We start from the raw sequence: 19,651 nt of genomic DNA on the forward strand, positions 1-19,651 counted from the left end.
TTCGCCCTGTGGGCATTACCCAGGGAAACCAGGCTGGATCTGCCTGATGCATAAAACCAATCTGGCTAAAATGATTGCCAAGTGGAAAGTAAATTATGTATGCAGAATCTATATTTTTAACAGGAATTTAGATTACATTTCAGTCATGCTAAATGATTATTAATACTATTTACCTCATCAGTCCAAGAATGGAATAAATAATATATTCTGGAAACTGTGCTTAAAGAGCTTAGGACAACATTTTAAACTTCTGAAATAACTGTATCTGTCCTAATTAAGTCAGAGTAGCACAGACTGTTTAAACCCCGCATTTTTTCTTCTTGATGCAAATGGACCTTTGTGTCCTTTTATTTGTGGGAAGCTTTGTTAGCCTCAGTTAGCTGACATACTTGCATATGATTTGTTTTTTCAAAAGAAAAGATACACTGTATTTAGAGATGCAAATACTACCTTGTCTGCAAAACCCACCAGCTGTTACACTGGAAGACAAAGCTAATTCTATGTTGCTTTACTTCAGTAGTGTCTGTGTATTCACAAGCGTCTTTTTAACAACCTTCTCTGCACAGCTGAAAAATACCAGACACCACATTTCTTCTTATTTCCTTTGGTAATAGCCTAGTAAAATCTGAATTGATCTGTGATTTTAAATTTTTTTTAAACAAGTCAATAGATTAACTAAGAGAATACATGTTTGCATTACTGTTTGTACAAAAGTTGATCAGACTGTTAGCTTTGATTCTCACGTTCCTTGAATATGAGTTTACTAATTGCTGCCTTATATATTTGACTTGAGTCTGAGTCAGGTCAAATACGCAGCTCAGTAGTAGAAGAAACTGCTGCTGGTTTGTGTGTCAGTAGCACAGCTTTCTGAAGAGGTTCTTTGCTTCTGCTTTAAACATCTGGAGAGACAAAGAGCATTTGTGGGGTCTTTTGTTGTTGTTGAAAGTTGGAGCAGGGAAGAGTTGTGTTCCAAGAAACACTCTGAATCCTGGAAAAATCAGAGTGGAATCATTAAGTGTAAACTTTATCTCCTTTAAAAACGAAAGTGCTTTCGCTTCATCTGCGGTGACTGTCCTGATAATGGATGTTACATAATATTTACTCTCGCCTTTGGAGTTAAATCCTTTTTCTGATTTGCAAGTAATATTTGCATATGTATTTCTTAGCTGCATTGACATGCCAGATGCACAGTGGTAGCTGTCTCCATCTGCTAATCCTGTAATAACATTCTGGTGACCAAATTCAATGGCCCTGCGCGGAGCCTCGAAACAGCTGATTGCTGAGTAGGGAGGAAAAAAAATAACCCAGCGAATCTCGTTGCAGCTCTCTGCTGCATCCCTATCCCACAATCCCTTGCACCATTTACTGCAGTCTTTCTACACAGGCTGAGTGAGAAAAAGATGTGCTAAATAAAGATTGATTGGTTTGAATCCTGAAGGGGTCTCCTACTTGTAAATGACCCGGGGGAAAAAAAAAATTCATGACGACTTCACTGGGCCTCCTCTTATTCTTCCATTTTTCTTTCCACCTGTCCTCTTCATGGAATGGAGCGTCATTCCTTAGAGCACAAAATCTGTTGTGCATCTAATAATGACTATGCTGTGATAGGGATTCTTAAACAGTTTTGCGCATGAGGCTTGAAATATTAACAGATGATGGTTTGTTCGTTTGGATTACTGCGGAACTGCAGCTCCGTCCCTGCAAGGATTTTATCCTCAGCACTGCACTGATTAAGCTATTTTTCTACAAAGATGGGTAGGTCTAAAATGCTCAAGTTTGCTCAGTGTTATTCCTGGTGGCTGCTGCTGGGTTGCTCCTTCTGTTTTGGCCTCTGATTGTTCATTATGCTTCTGCATGCTGTAAGAATGAAGAGGGTTGCTGTGTTTTAAACGAGGCACCAAGCTGATTGCAAGAGTGGGAGAGAAAGGAATGCAAATTTAGCTTATCAAGCCTTTTACACAAGTGGACTCTGTGGTGGTTAGGATTATTAATTTGCTCAGTGTGTTCTGTATCGGCTAATTTGGGGGCTGCTTCTAGAAATGGCTTGAACCTGTTCTTTATTTCTAAAGACTGTGGACAGGGGATGTATCTGTTTTAAGGGCTTTTAAACCCCAGCTCCCCCAATCCTTGAAGCAACATTATTGAGGTTCCCCACCCTTTCTTACAGCTCTCGAGGCCTAACTGTTCCTTTGGAAAAGTTGCCATTGGAAACCTATTCATTCATAATACATGAATAGACCCTCTGGGTTGTGAATTCCATTGATAAGAAGAGGATGAACAAGCTGCAAGCAATTTGTTCTCCTCAGGCTGTACTTTCAGGCTAGTTGCGGCTCTGGCTGGGTGGAGTTCGGTGAGAGCAGTGTATCAGCAACAGAGAATTCTGCTCTTTTAGGAGTAAATCCTGGGAACTGAACAGACAGTTACAAGTTTTCCCAGTGTCTTTTTCTCAGCTGGGCCACAGAAAGGAATAGACAATTCGGTAACTGTTAAGGAATTCCAGAGGTCATTTGAAGATACCTGTAGAAAGGGTGCACTTTCCTATTACATGGCTCTATTCAACTAAAACAACTCTTCTGGAACTGTTATTTGATGTACCCTAACATTTTGTGGGGTTTGGGTTTTTTTTTTTTCTTTTTTAATGCTATAGGAAGTTCTTTTTATATGGGTGGGGCTGCACCCTGACTTTCGTTCCTGAAGGCATGCTTGCATAGCAGGGCAAGGCTTTCTGCTAGCTTAGAGAGCCATTGTTTTCTCCTTTCTTTGCTCTATAGTATATTTTGAATGAAAATTGATAGTCATATCTCCAAGTAGAAGGAAAAAGAACAGTGTTATTTTTGGGGTGGCTGGAAAGATAACAATCCTTGAGCCTCAAAGGGGTGACAAAGGGTATACGTTTCAGAACCCTTTTCTGCACTTGATTTAGCAAACCTGAACTGGGTTTCCAGGGTGTGCTTCTTATAGGTAAATGGGTGGGGTTTTATGTCATTTGGTGCAATGTTTCGTAAACCTTTGGCTTTGCATGTTTAAATTATGAAGTGTAACTATATGGAGAAGTGATTCTCATACTTGTTTTCAAAGCTCGTGTTTCAGCTGCTCTTTATTAGATTGTGAGACAGAATGAACCTCCGAAAAGAGCCCTGGCAGCTGCCGAGCTCAGAAGATACTACTGCAAAAAAAAAATGTTTTTCTTGTAAAAATAGTGTCACTTTGCAAAATCTCCAACTGCTCATAAATCTGAAACTTACGTTGCGGTTTCGAGGAGCTGCTGTGAGTGCTGCAGTAAATCAGCATAAATACTGTCTTTGGTGAAATTCAAAAACATCATCTAAAATCTCCAGCTTTTCCTCAAATAGTCCTTGATTGTACAGTTGCTTTGATTGAATCAATGGGCAAAATCATCCTTCTCGTAGCTACATAACATTAATCAAAATTGCATCAAAGGTGGAGCTGGCTCAGAAAAGCTGCAGAATCCTGGAAATTCCATACTCAAAAAAACTTTTTTAAATGAACCACTTGTGTAAGAAGTTCTACCAGGTAGTAGCCAAAGCTTGAAATGTACTGATGAAATTCTATTTTCAGGTGCATGTTTTAAACCTGATTTATGTGAGTTCAGGGGTTAAATGACAATCACGGCCTGCTGCGTTCCAGACAAAACATCAAATATTAAAAGCACTTATTTCTGAATTGTTAATGGTTTCTTTCACTGACAAAGCTTAAACTGTGAACATTTGAAAATTAAAGTGGCTGGCATGAGCTTTGTGTATGAAACAGTAAGAGTCACCTGATTGTGCAATGAGATTGGGGGAATGTAAAAGACTAAGATAAGATCAGATGAAATCAATATGAAATTTTTCAGGCAGCAGGAGTTTTCCTTGTGCAAATGCTATTTGCTGGTGTAGCTATACATGATGGTGGAAAGATGAAATTACAGAAAATATCTGGTTGCTAGAGAACTTTCTTCTGTTAAAAGACAGGCAGCATTCACTGGAGACCTATTCTTTCATATCTTAAGTACCATTATTTTTCAATAGTCTGTGCTTAGTCTATAACAAAAAAATTAGACTGTTCATAATGTATCGGTGTCCAGTTTGGAAACTCAGCTTTTGATAAGAAGTCTTCCTGCTTCTGATTATCTTCCCTGTTTTTTGGGGGTCCCCACCCCTAACTTTTGGAGAGGGAGAGTGGGAGGCAAACACAGCTGCATCAGTGGTGAAATGAATTTTCTTTTGAAATACATTACTGAGGTTCCACATATTATGCTGCCAAATGCATGAATATATTAATGCATATTTGATAGTCTGCTCTTTCTACTCCGTTTTGTGAAAGCTAGATATTTTGGTTCAACTTCTTGTAAAGACATTTTTACTTCAAGCTTTTAAGAAGTAACATCGGTTCCTAATTGATCTCCTAAGGTTTATTGTGTGTGATTTATGGCATTTAAATAGGTAAAATTAATTTGTGTTTATGTAATATTCACATTTTATCTTACTATGGGGAAAGAAATGAAAAAAGTGAAACAAATGATCAATCCTGAAATCATGCATTTTTGGGTCATGAACAAACATGATATTTTATGAGTATCATAGCAATTTTTAACCTTGCAGATTCCCCTTTCTTGGGAAAAAAAGGAAACAAAAGGGTCTGCCATAAGTGTTTTCCATCAAATTAAATGTCAGTTACTGCTGTTGGGTATTTTAATTGTGAATAACTTTATGCTGCTGTATTTGCTAGCACAGAGGTGATTCCCCAGGAGCCTGTTATCAGGGAAGTCAGTACAGCATGATCCATAATGACTGTCATTATCCTAGAAATAGCCACTTGCTCAACGTACTAAGTAAACCATACCTGTATGGCTAAATACACAGCTCAGGAAGAACAGCATGAGTTCAACTCTGCCAGATTAGTGTGCCATGCATCCAGCACAGGAAGAAGATTTGATGTAACGCTGCTGATAAAATACTACAGGTCATGCAAATCATTGTGGAATTTAGTGACCTTTTGAATGAATGTGATCAGCACCAAGGCAGAGGGCTTGTTATTTCTGTCTTGGAAAGCCTGAACTGCCCTCAAGCCAGATATTAAATTGTCTGAAATGGATGACTAAAAACTGTGGTAGAAAACTGGGGAAGAAGTTACTACCTCAGGAGTGTACTTGCAGTGAAGGAGCCCAGCTAGGCTCGCTGCTCACACAGAAGAGGAGCCCCTGTTTCACTGTGGGTGCAGGAGGACTGGCAGAACTGGGTGCTGTGACAGAGATGCTGCGGTCAGCTCCCCTGGGAGTGAGCCTGTGCCTGCCAGCGCTCCAGCCTGCTAGGAACGCTGGTGGAGAGGAATTCTTGCTGGGTCACCCTGCCAGGGCCTCCGCTTGTCAGGTTTTCCTGAACTATGTTAGCAGGCAGTTTACCTTTCCCTGAGGTTGCTTCCTTCCTTTTCCTCCCCTGTCTTCTCTTTCCACATATTAATTCTGTTGTCTATAATCTCTGCCTCCAGCTCAAAAGAAACTAAGTTTTTCTCTCCCTGTGCCTTGTTCCAGGACAGGAGGTGTTCCAAGCCTGCAGGCGTTCCTTTAACCTACAATTTTAATTCTGTCAGTCAGTAGACTTTTTTCTTACCCTTCTATTTCATGCTTTATATGCCAGAGTTATGAAGTCTCTTCAGTCCTAGAAACATGATTCTTACTACTCTTTCTGCCTAGAATGGCATTTTTCTTGCATTTATTACTTGGATGTGCTTCATGTATCCTTCACCCTACCTTTGCTGATTCTCAGTAGGTATCGGTTGCCTTCTCTTTGCTCAGTTTCTCTTATTGTGAGGATTTTCACTTCACCTACCTCACCCCTGTTGCTGATGCAGAATTTGAGCACTCCCTTCCCAGGGGCTGGCTGGTTCTGCAGGTTCCTTCTTGGGGGCTTCCTGGAGTCCAAACCTACTGTATCTTTGACAAGACCAGCACCGATAAGGGAAAAAATTGTTAGGTGAACCATTTTTAAACTCTGGCCGTGATGCAGCCATTTGACTGGCTGGTGCAGTTCCAGTTTAAGCATTTAGCCAGTGGTACTGTAGATGTAAAAAATCCTATGTTTGTTAGCACTGGCTGAACCTACTGGTGCAAGAACGTTTCTATTGTGGGATTTCTTTAAAACCAGACAGCCCTGTAACTCTTTCAGTCCAGAGGCAACGTGCCTTTCCAGAATGCCTGCTCAGATAGAAGTGGTATGTGTGGTGCTGTAGACTTGGCTGACTGTTTCCCAGGCTCTCATCAGTGACAAACCATTTTAGAAGTTTAATTCTTCACTGTTTTGGTTTTGTATTGAGATATGAATTCCTGCATAAGGATGAAACATGAGTGTTTTAGTTGTTGATTTTGTTATTTCATGGAGTTTATAACCCATTTTTCTTCTTTTCTTCTTTTCCCCACCCCACTCCAGCAGTGTGCAGGGTAGAAGGGAACAGGACCCATATGTCAGTGGTCTAGGATGGCCAGTGAAGGCTCCAACATCCCAAGTCCTGTGGTCCGTCAGATTGACAAGCAGTTTCTGATTTGCAGCATATGCCTGGACCGTTACAAGAACCCCAAAGTACTTCCCTGCCTGCACACTTTCTGTGAGAGGTAAGTCCGTTCCTCATGCTGGTAATTAGGTATTTGTGTCATGCAACAAGCACAGAGCAATGCATCCTTTAGTGGACAGGGACTTTTCTCTTTACTTGTAAATGTCATGTCAAGGCATGGTAAAGCCTGGGAAGGCTGGAGAGACAGAGATGTGGAAAAACACTGTTATTTGTGGCAGGCAGGAAGAAGAGGCAGCACTGGAATATTTGGAATACATTCCCTTTATGCAAGAGTAAATAAAAAGTAAATCAAATGAAACTAATGAATACAGTGACAACAATGTGAAAGGTGACAGCAGGCAGAATTTGGACCTCAAATTAATGGCCTCCAATTTATACTGATTAGCCTATAATTAGAAACAATAAAACCCTTTCTTTGTTGATTTACTAAGCAGAGAAATAATTATCTCGTCCTTTAATGTCCAAGGGTTAGACATGATATATACATTATTAATAACCTGTGATTAAATGTCTTCATTATTCTGCAGCTTGGTTGATAGAACTGGAAAAACTCTCTGAAAAGACGTGATAAAACAGGAACCCGCCTTCTACTCTGTTTGGCTGAATGAATTGAATATACTTGGTGATACTCTAAAGTTATATTATCCATCAAATGGTGGAAAAAATACAGCATCTGCAGAAAAGTTAGCTGAAGAATTATTGGTTCGAGTTCTTTTTCTGATGATGGGATGCATCTCTTTGGATTATATATTGAATGGCAGGAGAATTTTAATAAATGGTATTTTGGTAAACATTTAGTTCACGAGATTTCCACCTCTTAGTCAGACTTGTGGTGTGCATATCTAATTTTGCACAGGGTGCAAGAAAAATTGTGGATCTCTGAGTGTGTCAGATGAACTGGTCTTTTGTAGAAGAATAGGAAACCCCAACTTTACTGAAGTCAGCAGTGAAACTCTCACTGAAGTCAGTGAAGTCAAGATTTTCACTACCATGTCTTAAGTTTCTTGACTTCAGTTCATGTGTAAATCCTAAGGTCAGCTTCTGGTTTTCACTGTAATCCTCTTACGCTGATCTGGTTATGGAGAGAGGCTGGAAGAACTCTTTCAGTGTACTGCTGATGTGCAAAGCCTAAGCTGTCCTTTCACAGAGCCGTTACTGGGGGGTCAGGAGGAGAGCTGCCAAGGGATCATGAAGAGTGGTGGAAGGAAAGACCTTGGAAGTGGATAAGAGCTGTGTAGCTGTGCGAGGTCACGCTTTCTTGGTTGGCATCTCATGAGGAATTTGGTGTAGCACCGGTCCCCTTAAGAACTGCATTCTGCAAAGCTTTCTGTGCTTACAGGACTATACTGAATTGCCAGTTGCAGTTGGATGTTGCATGCCCAGCAGCTGTTAACTTGATTTTCAAGGCCAAAAGTGGCACTAACTGTCACCTAGGCCAGTCTGCTGCACATTGTTGATCATAGAATTTTTGTGTCAGATTTATATTCTGTGAAATTTACTATTTCTAAAAAAACCACAACTGCCCCCCCTTGCCAAATCAAACACAAACAAACAAAAATTTCCTCCCAGACTCCCCTTAACATAAACTGTGATAACCTAGGACAACCTTCTCTATGTAATAAAGAGAGCTCTGTTGACTCTGGCTAACTGCCAAATAACTTTCCTAATTGAAATACATGGAAAAATTTCCATTGGTTTCATTGGGACCGGGTTTTAGCTCTGAAACACGAAACCCAGAAATACAAGTTAATAAAGGAGATTCTATTGGAAAGGCAACCACCGGTTAGTCAGTTAAAGACACAGGCTCAAATACTTGATGCAATAACTTCATGTCTGTCAAACTTTATCTGATAGTTTATCATTTTTACTATCCTGTGAGCAGGATGCAGTAGATATCTGGAAGCATGGATCCTCTCTGCACTAATATCTCAAAGAAAGGCACATAACTCTCATAATGATGTCAGCTTATTGAACCTTTTCTCATGTGGCAGAGGAAAAAAGGTTTAAAGGAAAAAAAATCCCCATAACCACTTTTACTTTTGAAGCCTGGTGGTGTACCTTTCCTTTTATAAGTAGGGGTAGCACTATTTCAAACCACTTCTTAAACTGAAGGGAGTTTTTTTCCTCTTTGATGATACTTTGCCTCTCTCTCCCCTTCTACCTCCCTTCCTCATAGGTGCTTACAGAATTACATTCCAGCCCATAGCTTAACCCTTTCTTGCCCCGTGTGCCGCCAGACCTCCATTCTGCCAGAGAAAGGGGTTTCTGCACTCCAGAACAACTTCTTTATCACCAACCTGATGGATGTCCTGCAACGAACGCCAGACAACAGCATTGAAGAGTCCTCCATCTTGGAGACTGTCACGGCTGTTGCTGCGGGCAAACCGCTCTCCTGCCCCAATCATGATGGAAATGTAAGTGAGATGAACTCCTGTGGTATGTACTGACTGGTCTGGTTTGTCATGGATATTTTGTTCTAAAAAATAGTGGGGGAATTGGAATCACACTAGTTCTTTGATTTTATAATATGTCAATAAAAAACACGTGATTCTTAAAATTAACTCAGATGGTCTTAGTAGGGCATCTTAAAGTAGTCAGGATATTATTTCATCTTACCAATCATCTTGGATGATACTGTCTTTTAGCACATTTGATCAAAACTGTTGTCCTGCAAGCACTGAACCTTGTGCATTTGCCTCTTTGAGATGGGTTTCCATAGCTCTTGCTTGTAGAATCAACTATTGCCATGGGAACCTGTGTGCTTGTTTAGGCAGTATGTGGCAGGGATCTTATAAGCTTCACTGACCTGCACACTGAGGTAGTACCAAAAACTATGTGAGCATATTAACATGCAGCCAAATAAAAGGGTGTCCTCGTTCAGGGTGCTTTGGGTGCTCAGGGTGCACAGGCTAGAAACAGACAGCTTCTGTTTATCTGCAGCGTTTTGTGCATCTCATATATCAGTCCTTGAAGGCTGCTTTGTTTTTTAAATCTACCTACTTTTTGCCCAGCATCCCCCCACATACACCCTCAAATCATATCAGTGTATTCATTGGCAAGTACCCCCAAATGAGTAAGTATTCCCAGATTATTACAAGAACAGCTCTAACTCTGCTTACTTCACAATTTTCAGTGTTAACCTGTGTGGCTTCATGGTAGGCATATGAGCTCCTGTCTCATAGCCAGGCTTATGCAAACATGTAAGTAGACCACATTGCAAAGCTAAGCGATTCTGTGTTGTAAAAGCTGAGCGATGCTGTGTTGCAAACTGAATGCTGTGCTTCTATGCAAGCCAAGAAATATTGCCAGTATTTTAAGACAACTTTCTGGGGACTGTTTTATTTGGTACTCAGTTTAGGTATATCGGTTGTATAGGATTAATTCAGCTGATAGGTAGTGATTACTCTTAGAGGGGAACAGCTCAGTTCCCTTTCCTTTACTGACCTCCTGGAATTATGTGGATGCTCTGATTAATGAGTAACTGTTGTAACTTTTTTAATGTGTGCAATACCTATGTGTGTGTAGTGGTTACTGATTAATCCATTCCTAGTTTTTATTTGCATTTTATTGGCTCTCCTTAAAATGAATCATAGTTTTTTTCTGACATAGCAATCGTGACAGGAGCCATTGATTATGAAATGCAGAAAAAAGTCAAAATGAAGATGTTACTTGTTTTGCATTTTACATTATCAGCTGATGATTCTTTGGGTGTGCTTAGAAAAAACTGGTTTGCCTGCAATTAAAAATATGTCACCTTGTACCTCTCTGAGAATTCCTTTCTAGGGAAAGGTGGATTTGCAAGTCCTCTAAACCAAACTTACTTGGCTTGCCTTGAAACACACCATGCCTTTTAGGATGCTGAGTAGCGTGTGATGGGAATATATTCTTGCTTCAGTAACTATCTGGGAGGGTTGGGGACAGGCTAAGGATGACTCCAATTTAAAGCTTTGTGGAGCTAGGAAATTAAAAGCTAAAGTGCACACATTAGTCCTTGTGATGGGAGGAGCTGAGATAAGCTTTGGGTTCACCTGTTTGAGGCTGGCCAGGTGGGACTGGCTGAAGTGCAGGGTGTGCAGGGCAAGCTCCTGGGCACTTTAGGCCTGACTAAGGAAATGGGCTTTTGCTGGCTTCATGTGTACCCAGCACGAGGGCACTGTGTGGCAAGTGCCTGGCTGCTAGCAGCTTTGCTGGGTGCTTCAGGGAGTGAGGGAGGATTGAGGTGGTAGCTGGAGGAGAATGCCTTCACAGAGCCAGCGGTCATTCTGCATTGAATCCTCTCTCCATTATTTTTTTACGTATTGCTTGGGGTAGGGTCAGACCCACTGTATTTTTACTATCAAGGGAAAAATTTGCATCAAGTATATTTCATTTAAATATTACCAGATTTTCTTTGTATTAGCTTGGAAATAAGTTTCTATTTAAACAAGTTTTTTCAATCTTTCCAGCCATGCTGGATTTAAACCTCTCTGATTATCAGATAGAAGCTGATGGGCAGATACTTTCTCATTGGCTTGCCTGTCTGCTAGAAACTTAGCCTCCCTCAGGCCATGTAGATTAGATACTTTCCCTTCTAGTTGGTCTCTTATTCCCACCACTTACATTTTCCACAAATATGTGTGTATCCTATTCCTTCTGTGCACATCCTCTCATTCTCTGTTGTGGCATCTTTGTTGTGTGTGTTCTTATGAAAAATGAAACTTAGCTTGTAGTATCTTAACATGAGAGATGGTTTCCTGTGCTTGAACTATAAACAAATGCTTCCTCATATTCACCCAACACAGAGCAAAAATATATGTTCTTGTTAAATCGGGGCAATAGGGCACATCTGTTATGGAACTTTTGAACCTAACAGAAGATTCTTATCTTCTACCTACACATTAAAATAAGATTGGCTTTATTCTCAGCTGCTAAACACCTGCAGCTCTTGTTGGATATAAGCATCCTGGTTTGGAAACATTGATCTACAATCACTTAGGGGCAGGTACAACAACCAGGACAGGGAAGGCTGTGAAATTCCAGGTCCATTACTTCATAATATGTAATGAGTGGTGTAGCCTCTTTGTAGTCACCCATCCTGAAAAGTCCATGCTTGAGTTTTATTTGAATTTGAAATGAAAGTCAGCCCAGAGTCTAGGATCCATGCTTTTACAGGTGCAATGTATTTTCTGCCTATAGAGTTGTCATGGTTTAACCCCAGCCAGCAACTAAGCCCCACACAGCTGCTCACTCATCTCTCACCTCCCGCACAGTGGGATGGGGGAGAAAATCAGAAGGGTAAAAGTGAGAAAACTCGTGGGCTGAGATAAAGACAGTTTAATAGGGAAAGCAAAAGCCATGCATGGAGGCAAAGCAAAACAAGGAATTCATTAATCACTTCCCATCAGCAGGCAGGTGATCAGCCATCTCCAGGAAAGCAGGGCTTTCACGTAACCGTTACTTGGGAAGACAAAACACCGTCACTATGAGCATCCCCCCCTTCCTCCTTCTTCCCGCAGCTTTATCTGCTGAGCTTGATGTCATATGGTCTGGAATATCCCTTGGGTTGGTTGGGGTCAGCTGTCCCATCTGTGTCGCCTCCCAAATTCTTGTGCACCCCCAGCCTCCTCGCTGGTGGGGTGGGGTGAGAAGCAGAAAAGGCCTCGGCTCTGTGTAAGCACTGCTCAGCAATAACTAAAACATCTCAGCATTATCAACACTGTTTTCAGCACAAATCCAAAACTTAGCCCCATACCAGCTACTATGAAGAAAACTAACTCTATCCCTGCCAAAACCAGCACAAGAGTGTAACAAGAGAGCCTACCCAATATTAAATTAAATGCATGTAACAAGAGAGCATGCCTTATCTTTGACTAGCTTTTTCTCAAAAGATCACAGAATAGCTTGGCAACTTGACAGGTATAAGATCTTGTCTAGAAAAACATTTCCTGAACTTGTACAGGTGTTGCTTACTGCCTGTATGCTTCTTTTAGAAAAATAAAAAAGCACCTATCCTTGATATTCTGATGAAGTGACTTCATAACATACTTTTTAAACCTTGTTTTTTCTCCTCACCTCTCTACTTCCCACCATGTCACTTACTTGTGTATCCCATTAAAGTGTAATCTAATTTCTTCTGTACTCTGCAATATTCAGTGTGTCACTGAGGCTAAATAAAAAAACCTCAGGATGTCAGGGTTAGGTTCTTCATGAGCCTTACAACTAAAAAACTGAGCTCACTGCTGGTGTAATTTTGTTCTGCCTCACAAGGAACATGTAATACAGTTAGGAATCTATAGTGTGACTGATACAATCATATCTGACTGAATTGGAAAGTCATACAAGGGATCTGAGTGGTTCACTTGTATGTAAGCGTGTTTAAGTCATGACAATCTTACAAAACTTTTTAAAAAATTTGCTTAAAGCTTTCAGGTTTGCTGCATGGCTAAGGCAAAAGCTATGACTGGGAGAACAAAACCCCACATTCTAAATTTTACCGGATATCTGGGAAGTGCCCTCAAGTAATCCAAACTTAGATTCTTCTAAAAGCCAAAACATACAAAGCTAAGGTACGCACCAGCCCTGGGACAGACGAATTAAGCATGTGTGTGAGAGGAGGAAGGAGGCTGGCAAAGAGCAGACTCATCCTTTTTCTCTGAACTGCTCTTTTAATTTAAACAAATAGAAACCAGAGGATGAACAATGTCATTATTCAAATATGATTTTAGAGAAGGGGAGCTTGTGATGGGTGAGAGCCTTTTTCTTGAGACCTGAACTTTGAAGGGCTGGAATTAGTGTGCTTTGGCTTTGTGAAATCTATTTCAGAAGTACCTGCATCCTTGATTATGCAAATTAAAAATTTTCTGTAAATTCAGTTAAATTATAGTAGTGAAGATATGCATGAGTCTTTAATTAGATCACTTTGCTGAAATATGCTGATCTGGTTTAAGGTGGGAGTTAGTGGATGGGATTTCAGAACCAGTGGGTATTAATTCACCTTTCATTACAGCTGATGGGAATCTTCTTGTTGACTTCAGTGGAAATACAGCTGAAGCCATGGTTGGATGCCATAGTATATCCTGCCCAAGAGCTCTCTTAAATTTGGAAAAGAGGGGTTCAGGCAAATGGTTTTTTCTGAGATGTTTTGTAAAGCAAACTTTTATCCTGAAAAGCTTTCTGGGTGTGTTGGGTTTGCATGGCAGGGTTTTGGTAGTGGGGGAGGGTTACAGGGGTGGCTTCTATCAGAAGCTGCTAGAAGCTTCCCCTGTGTCTGACAAAGCCAATGCCAGCTGGCTCCAAGTTGGACCCGCCGCCAGCCAAGGCAAAGCCCGTCAGCTATAGAGGTAGCACCTCTGTGATAACATATTTGAGAAGGAAAAAAAGTTGCGCGGCACACAGAAACAGCAGCCAGAGAGAGGAGTGAGAACATGTGAGAGAAACAACCCTGCAGACCCCCAGGTCAGTGAAGAAGGAGGGGGAGGAGGTGCTCCAGGCGCCAGAGCAGAGATTCCCTTGCAGCCTGTGGTGAAGACCATGGTGAGGCAGGCTGTCCCCCTGCAGCCCATGGAGGTCCATGGTGGAGCAGATACCTACCTGCAGCCTGTGGAGGACCCCATGCTGGAGCAGGTGGGTGCCCAAAGGAGGCTGTGACCCCGTGGGAAGCCCACGCTGGAGCAGGCTCCTGGCAGAACCTGTGGACCCATGGAGAGAGGAGCCTACGCTGGAGCAGGTTTTCTGGCAGGACTTGTGACCCCACGGGGAACCCAACATGCTGGAGCAGTCTGTGCCTGAAGGACTGTAGCCCGTGGAAGGGATCCACGCTGGAGCAGTCTGTGCTTGAAGAACTGCAGCCCTTGGGAAGGACCCACGTTGGAGAAGTTCGTGAAGGGCTGACTCCCGTGGAGGGACACCACGCTGGAGCAGGGGAAGAGTGTGTGGAGTCCTCCCCCCGAGGAGGAAGGAGTGGCAGAGACGTGTGATGAACTGACCGTAACCCCCATTATCCGTCCCCCTGTGACGCTGGAGGGGCTAGGTAGAGAATTTGGGAGTGAAGCTGTGCCTGGGAAGAAGAGAGGGGTGGGGGAAAGGTGTTTTAAGATTTGGTTTTATTTCTCATTACCCTACTCTGGTTTATTGGCAATAAATTAAGTTAAATTTCCCCAAGTCGAGTCTGTTTTGCCTGTGACGCTAATTGCTCCCTGTCCTTATCTTGACCCACGAGCCTTTTGTTATATTTTCTCTCCCCTGTCCAGCTGAGGAGGGGAGTGATAGAGTGGCTGCGTGGTGCTTAGTTGCTGGCTGGGGTTAAACCACGACACTGGGAATGTCACAAAATGTGATGTCCATGTTGGGCATAAAGAGGAGAGAAGAAAAGCCAGTAATACATGTCTGTCTGTAGTTAAAATTAATCTTACCTGATTAAGAAATGCTAGACAAGATCTTAGGAAATCAGCTTATCTAAGCATTTGAAGCCTGAGTTGTATTAATGTTAGGTTTTCTTTCTCCTTCAGCTATGGCACAATCCAGAGATTTTAATGGGAAATGAAAGCTGCTTCACTCAAAACACTTTGAATTTGACTGAGGCAAAGAAGACTTTTTCTATGCAGACATACGTGTTAGGTCTTTGTGGTCTGCTTGTTACTACCATTCTAGCTTATGTGATTCTCTGGTGCTTGAATAAAGAGGAAGAAAGTTGATTAAGCTAAACTTTAATACGCCAATGAGATGCTTCCTTTCCTATATATGTTGCTGCAAATATAATGATGTTTGTTATGATGTGTTCAATAGGAAACAGAAATATTAAATTATTCTAATCATTGTATCCAAAGATAAAAATATCGAATAAGTAAAAGGCTTGTTAAAATATCTTGAAGCTAAGCATTAAATTATGAAGAGGCGGACAGATGAACTTTTGACACTCATTCAAAAGAAATGAGATTTTTTGACCATATAAAGTGACTTAAGAGTTTCCTAATAAAATACTGTTCCTTTTGGTTGTTTCTGGTTGCAAATTTTTGAAGCCTTTGAAAATAATTTAAATCCTAAACTCTGTTTAACTCATTTCCTCTATGCCCTGTAAGACTGCACCACATCTTAGTGCCTACCAAAGTAACTGTCAGGCCTAGGAGGATCTAGTACTGTAAGACTGCTAAATTCACAGTGACTGGAGTAGCGTTGATGGGGGTTGTAATTGTTTAGAAAGTCTCTTGTTTTTTTCTTGCTGATCTATTTGATCTCACACAGTTTATTTGGAGCAGCTTTTAAAGTTTCTCTAAAGTGGCTTACACGAATGGCCAACAAACGACTAAGCCCTCATTGCATGTGAATCCCATATCTTGTGAATTGAGATAAGAGGGAAGAATGGGAATAAGAGGGAAAGGAGCTTATCAGAGGAAAATCCCTATTAATGCTAATAGCCACATGCAAATCATGGTTCTTACTTCCCCCTCCTAATTTTCAAGATATCTTGGAGCAGCCAGCTACTTTGCACGGTGCTGTTACAGGTCCCTCTGCTCACCTGAAAACAGCCAGTTCTACATAACCATCTTGTCAGCCAACATCTCCAGCACAACTGTCTTTGTGTGAGAGATCTGAGTGCCAGAAGCATCAGCTGAGTTATTCAAGATTCTGATGCTATGTTCTGAATGCAAGAAAGCTGCCAATGTCTTGCTTTGAAGCATATACGATGAGTTTCCTTATATACTTTTAATAAGCCTAAAATGCTTTGTGCTCAAGGACTTTCTAGTTGTAAAAGAAAGTCTCATGCTGAACTTGCATATATGTGCATCATTTTGACTAACATATGATTTTGGGCACAGCACTTTTCTGTTTCTTTCCCTTCATGAATATATTCAGAATTTGGGGTATTTATTACATGTAAAAATCTTTTTTTATCTCCAGACAGCATCTTACTGGGTACATAACAGGTTGAAACAATCTCCTCCTCTTTCAAGTGTAGATCAGCACTCTCATTATAATCTCAGATATGAGGTTTTGATGGTTTTAAGGGATTAGTAATGGGATATGGAGATTTTTCCCTGCAGCACGTTGGTTCATTTAGGGTGCTTTTCTCTAGCAAATAAACATGCTGTTTGGTGAGCTCCATCGAGTTCATGTTCTGCGGGTGGCCCTGTTATGAAAAACAGCCTAAGTTTACACTTCGTTTGGCAGACTTTCTGGGGAGACTAAGGATTGAGTTAGTGAGGGGACTCAAATGCCCTGTTGTTTGAGTTGTTTCATGGAGTAGTTGAGAGAGACAGGAAAACTTACTATTACACAGTGTAAAGATGATGTTAGAGCCAGCCTTGAAGTCCAGCATTCTGTTTCCCAGGCTGCTGTTCTGACACTTTCTGATAGAATAAAATGCATTTAAACCAGAATTTTGATATGAAATATATAAGAATATCAGCGATCTTTTAGACAGTAAATTGTTGGTGTCTAAGGAGAAACTTTGTCTCAGAGCTCGGATAATAACATGAGGTCAAGACCCAGTAAGATGTGCTTTGAGTGATGTTACTGCTGCCATGTTTGAATTTAGAGTTGTGCGCTTTTCCAGGTGATGGAGTTTTACTGCCAGTCCTGTGAGACAGCCATGTGCCGGGAGTGTACAGAGGGAGAACACGCAGAGCATCCCACGGTACCACTCAAGGATGTGGTGGAGCAACACAAGGCTTCCCTCCAAGTCCAGTTGGATGCTGTCAACAAAAGGTATGGAGACTCCACTGATTATTTTCCTTTTTCAGTTCTACCACTGGCTTCCTGTATTACCTTGGGTAGATGTTTTAATGTGCTGGTGCCATGGACCTTTACCTAGAAAACAGGGATAGTGAGGCTAGCATAAAGAAAAAAATCCATTGAGTGTGATGCACTGAGGGATTAGAGGAAAGAGGAAAAGATTCCTATCTGTCTTTCACAGAACAGAGGCCATTAGAATTGCAAGTGTCCTCTAAAGAAGGGGCATAAAATGTTAAGGTGAAAAGTACTAGCCAGTCATTAATTTCATAATATATAAATAATACTGGATGCTTAAAAGACTAGTACGGACACTACGGTGGCAGAAAGGCTAAAAAAAAGAAAAAGCATGGTAGATCTAGTTATACCTTCCTGAGTAGATACATTTGCATAAAGGACAGAGGATCCAAGGCCTCATTGTTTGAAATGCCTAAAGTCAATGGATTTCCACAAGGGAGGGCCCTGGCTTGCCTTATTTTATCAGATGAAAACCACTATGTGGTTATAAAAAGAATGAACTTACTTCTGGGAAATGACTGAGTTTAAAGACAGCCTGCTGATGAGATTGTTTCTTCAAAAGATATCAGGGCAAGGGCCAATGTTTAATGACTTTTGAAATAGCAATCTTTGTAATTTAATCCCTCCCTCAGGCTTCCAGAGATCGACTCAGCACTTCATTTTATATCTGAAATCATACACCAGTTAACCAACCAAAAGGCTAGCATTGTAGATGACATTCATTCCACTTTTGATGAACTCCAGAAGACTTTAAATGTGCGAAAGAGTGTGCTGCTTATGGAACTGGAAGTGAATTATGGCCTTAAACACAAAGTAAGATGCATGTTTTGTTTCAGTGAAAAGCTATTAATTTAATCAGCCAGTTTTTACAAATGGTGCAGGACACCAGTTTGACAAATTGTGTCTGAGAGCCAGAGGAGAATTTTGTTTTCCTGAAATCAAGTGCTGCAGAGCCTTGCTTGTGTGTGCCCAGCATTATAAATGGAATCCACACGGTGTATGGGCAGGTAGCCCTTTGTGCATGGCGTGTGAGGATCTAAAATGGCCAACACATTAAGCAGGCATCTGCTTAAAGCCAACATGCTGATGTGCAGATGACAATAAGGGAACACAGAAGGAAAGTCTGAAATCCTTGGGCTGCAATCCTATGAACCCCCCCAACAAGATACAGACCAATTTCTCCTGAAGAACTGAGCAAGGCTTACTGTTTTGCTTTAAAGCACTGTTTTCCTTTCAAATGCCTGGTAACATATTTCATGTTAGGTGTCACTGGTTGTAACACATAAAGATTGCAGGGATATCTCACTTACTTTCTCAGGGAAGCACAGAGAGGAAGTTTCCAGAGCTGTATTCACTCTTTTACTTCCTATCTGGATGATTGAATCCTGTGGTTTTCCCCCTGTATTGTAGACTAAGCTTCAGAGGAAGAAAACAGAAATCTGTGCTTTTACAAATACAAGCCTGTAGCCTGCTGGGTGGGGTTTTGTTGAGGATTAGTAAGTTTGAATCAGGCAAATGAAAGAATTTAGTCCTTGTCTTCCTGAGCATCAGTTGTCTGTTTTATATAAAAGAAAGATCTCTTCCCTCAAAGTAACCTTTAAAAGAAAGTAGCATCAACAACTGGAGTTTCAAGAATGCCTGATAATATTGGCATCTTTGGGCATTCTCTGTGATTACTGAGCAGCTTGAGCATCTCCAGATGTCTGAAGCGGAGGAATGCTGCATTCCTAGATCTGGAACAGGCTTGATCATTAGGAAGGTACTGAACTGCTGGGCCTGTGAAAATGGAAGAGTTCTAATACGTGCACAAGATGTGTACTTTCAGGAACACAGGGAGCCCAAAACCCTTTGGGCACAGAATGTAGTCATCTCCAGAGCTAAGCAGCAGCTGAGGAGCTTTTAGCATGAAAAATTTGGGCTTAGATCCCAGGTTCATCTAAACATATCCAAGATGTCAGGATTTATTTTCTTAGCAAGCAAATATACTCAGGGTGTGTACAAAGTTCACACAAGATGGAATATGGTGTTAAATTATTTTATTGTTGTTTAAAGGTATTTAAAATAGTTTAAAAACTGTTTGGGGTGTTAAAGAACCACATTTTTACAAAGCTGCACATAAGTGGTAAAAGAGGCATCTCCCTTGTTTGTATAAAAAAGAGCAATTGGAATTGGATTTTACTTTTGCATGAATAGTCCTGCAAAAGAATGCAAACCCAAATATTCCATCATTCTGATCATGTACTTTGCAAAAATGAAAAAATGAAAGGGCTACATTTTACTGAAAGGAAGTTGGTGATTCAGTTTCAGCTGTCCAATGGACTGAAAGAGGCCTTCTGTAAAATACTCTAAACACATT

General features: G+C 41.0%; 1 protein-coding gene across 9 annotated transcripts in view; it reads left to right on the plus strand.

Moving 5' to 3' along the window:
- Nucleotides 1-19,651, plus strand: part of TRIM2 (tripartite motif containing 2) — a 118,441-nt gene that overhangs the window by 70,443 nt on the left and 28,347 nt on the right. For 6 of the 9 annotated variants that reach the window (XM_069785424.1, XM_069785467.1, XM_069785450.1 and 3 more), the window contains exons 2-5: nucleotides 6,429-6,610; nucleotides 8,747-8,984; nucleotides 17,102-17,253; nucleotides 17,928-18,108. In XM_069785424.1, coding sequence (XP_069641525.1) covers nucleotides 6,477-6,610; nucleotides 8,747-8,984; nucleotides 17,102-17,253; nucleotides 17,928-18,108 — 705 coding nt within the window. In that variant the 5' untranslated portion in view covers nucleotides 6,429-6,476. Of the gene's footprint in view, nucleotides 1-1,394; nucleotides 1,756-6,428; nucleotides 6,611-8,746; nucleotides 8,985-9,703; nucleotides 9,771-17,101; nucleotides 17,254-17,927; nucleotides 18,109-19,651 lie in introns of those variants that run through there. The other 3 variants (XM_069785458.1, XM_069785476.1, XM_069785484.1) reach the window with 3 other exon arrangements.

Source organism: Haliaeetus albicilla, chromosome 1 (genome assembly GCF_947461875.1).
Source record: "Haliaeetus albicilla chromosome 1, bHalAlb1.1, whole genome shotgun sequence".
In the NCBI taxonomy this organism is placed as follows: domain Eukaryota; kingdom Metazoa; phylum Chordata; class Aves; order Accipitriformes; family Accipitridae; genus Haliaeetus; species Haliaeetus albicilla.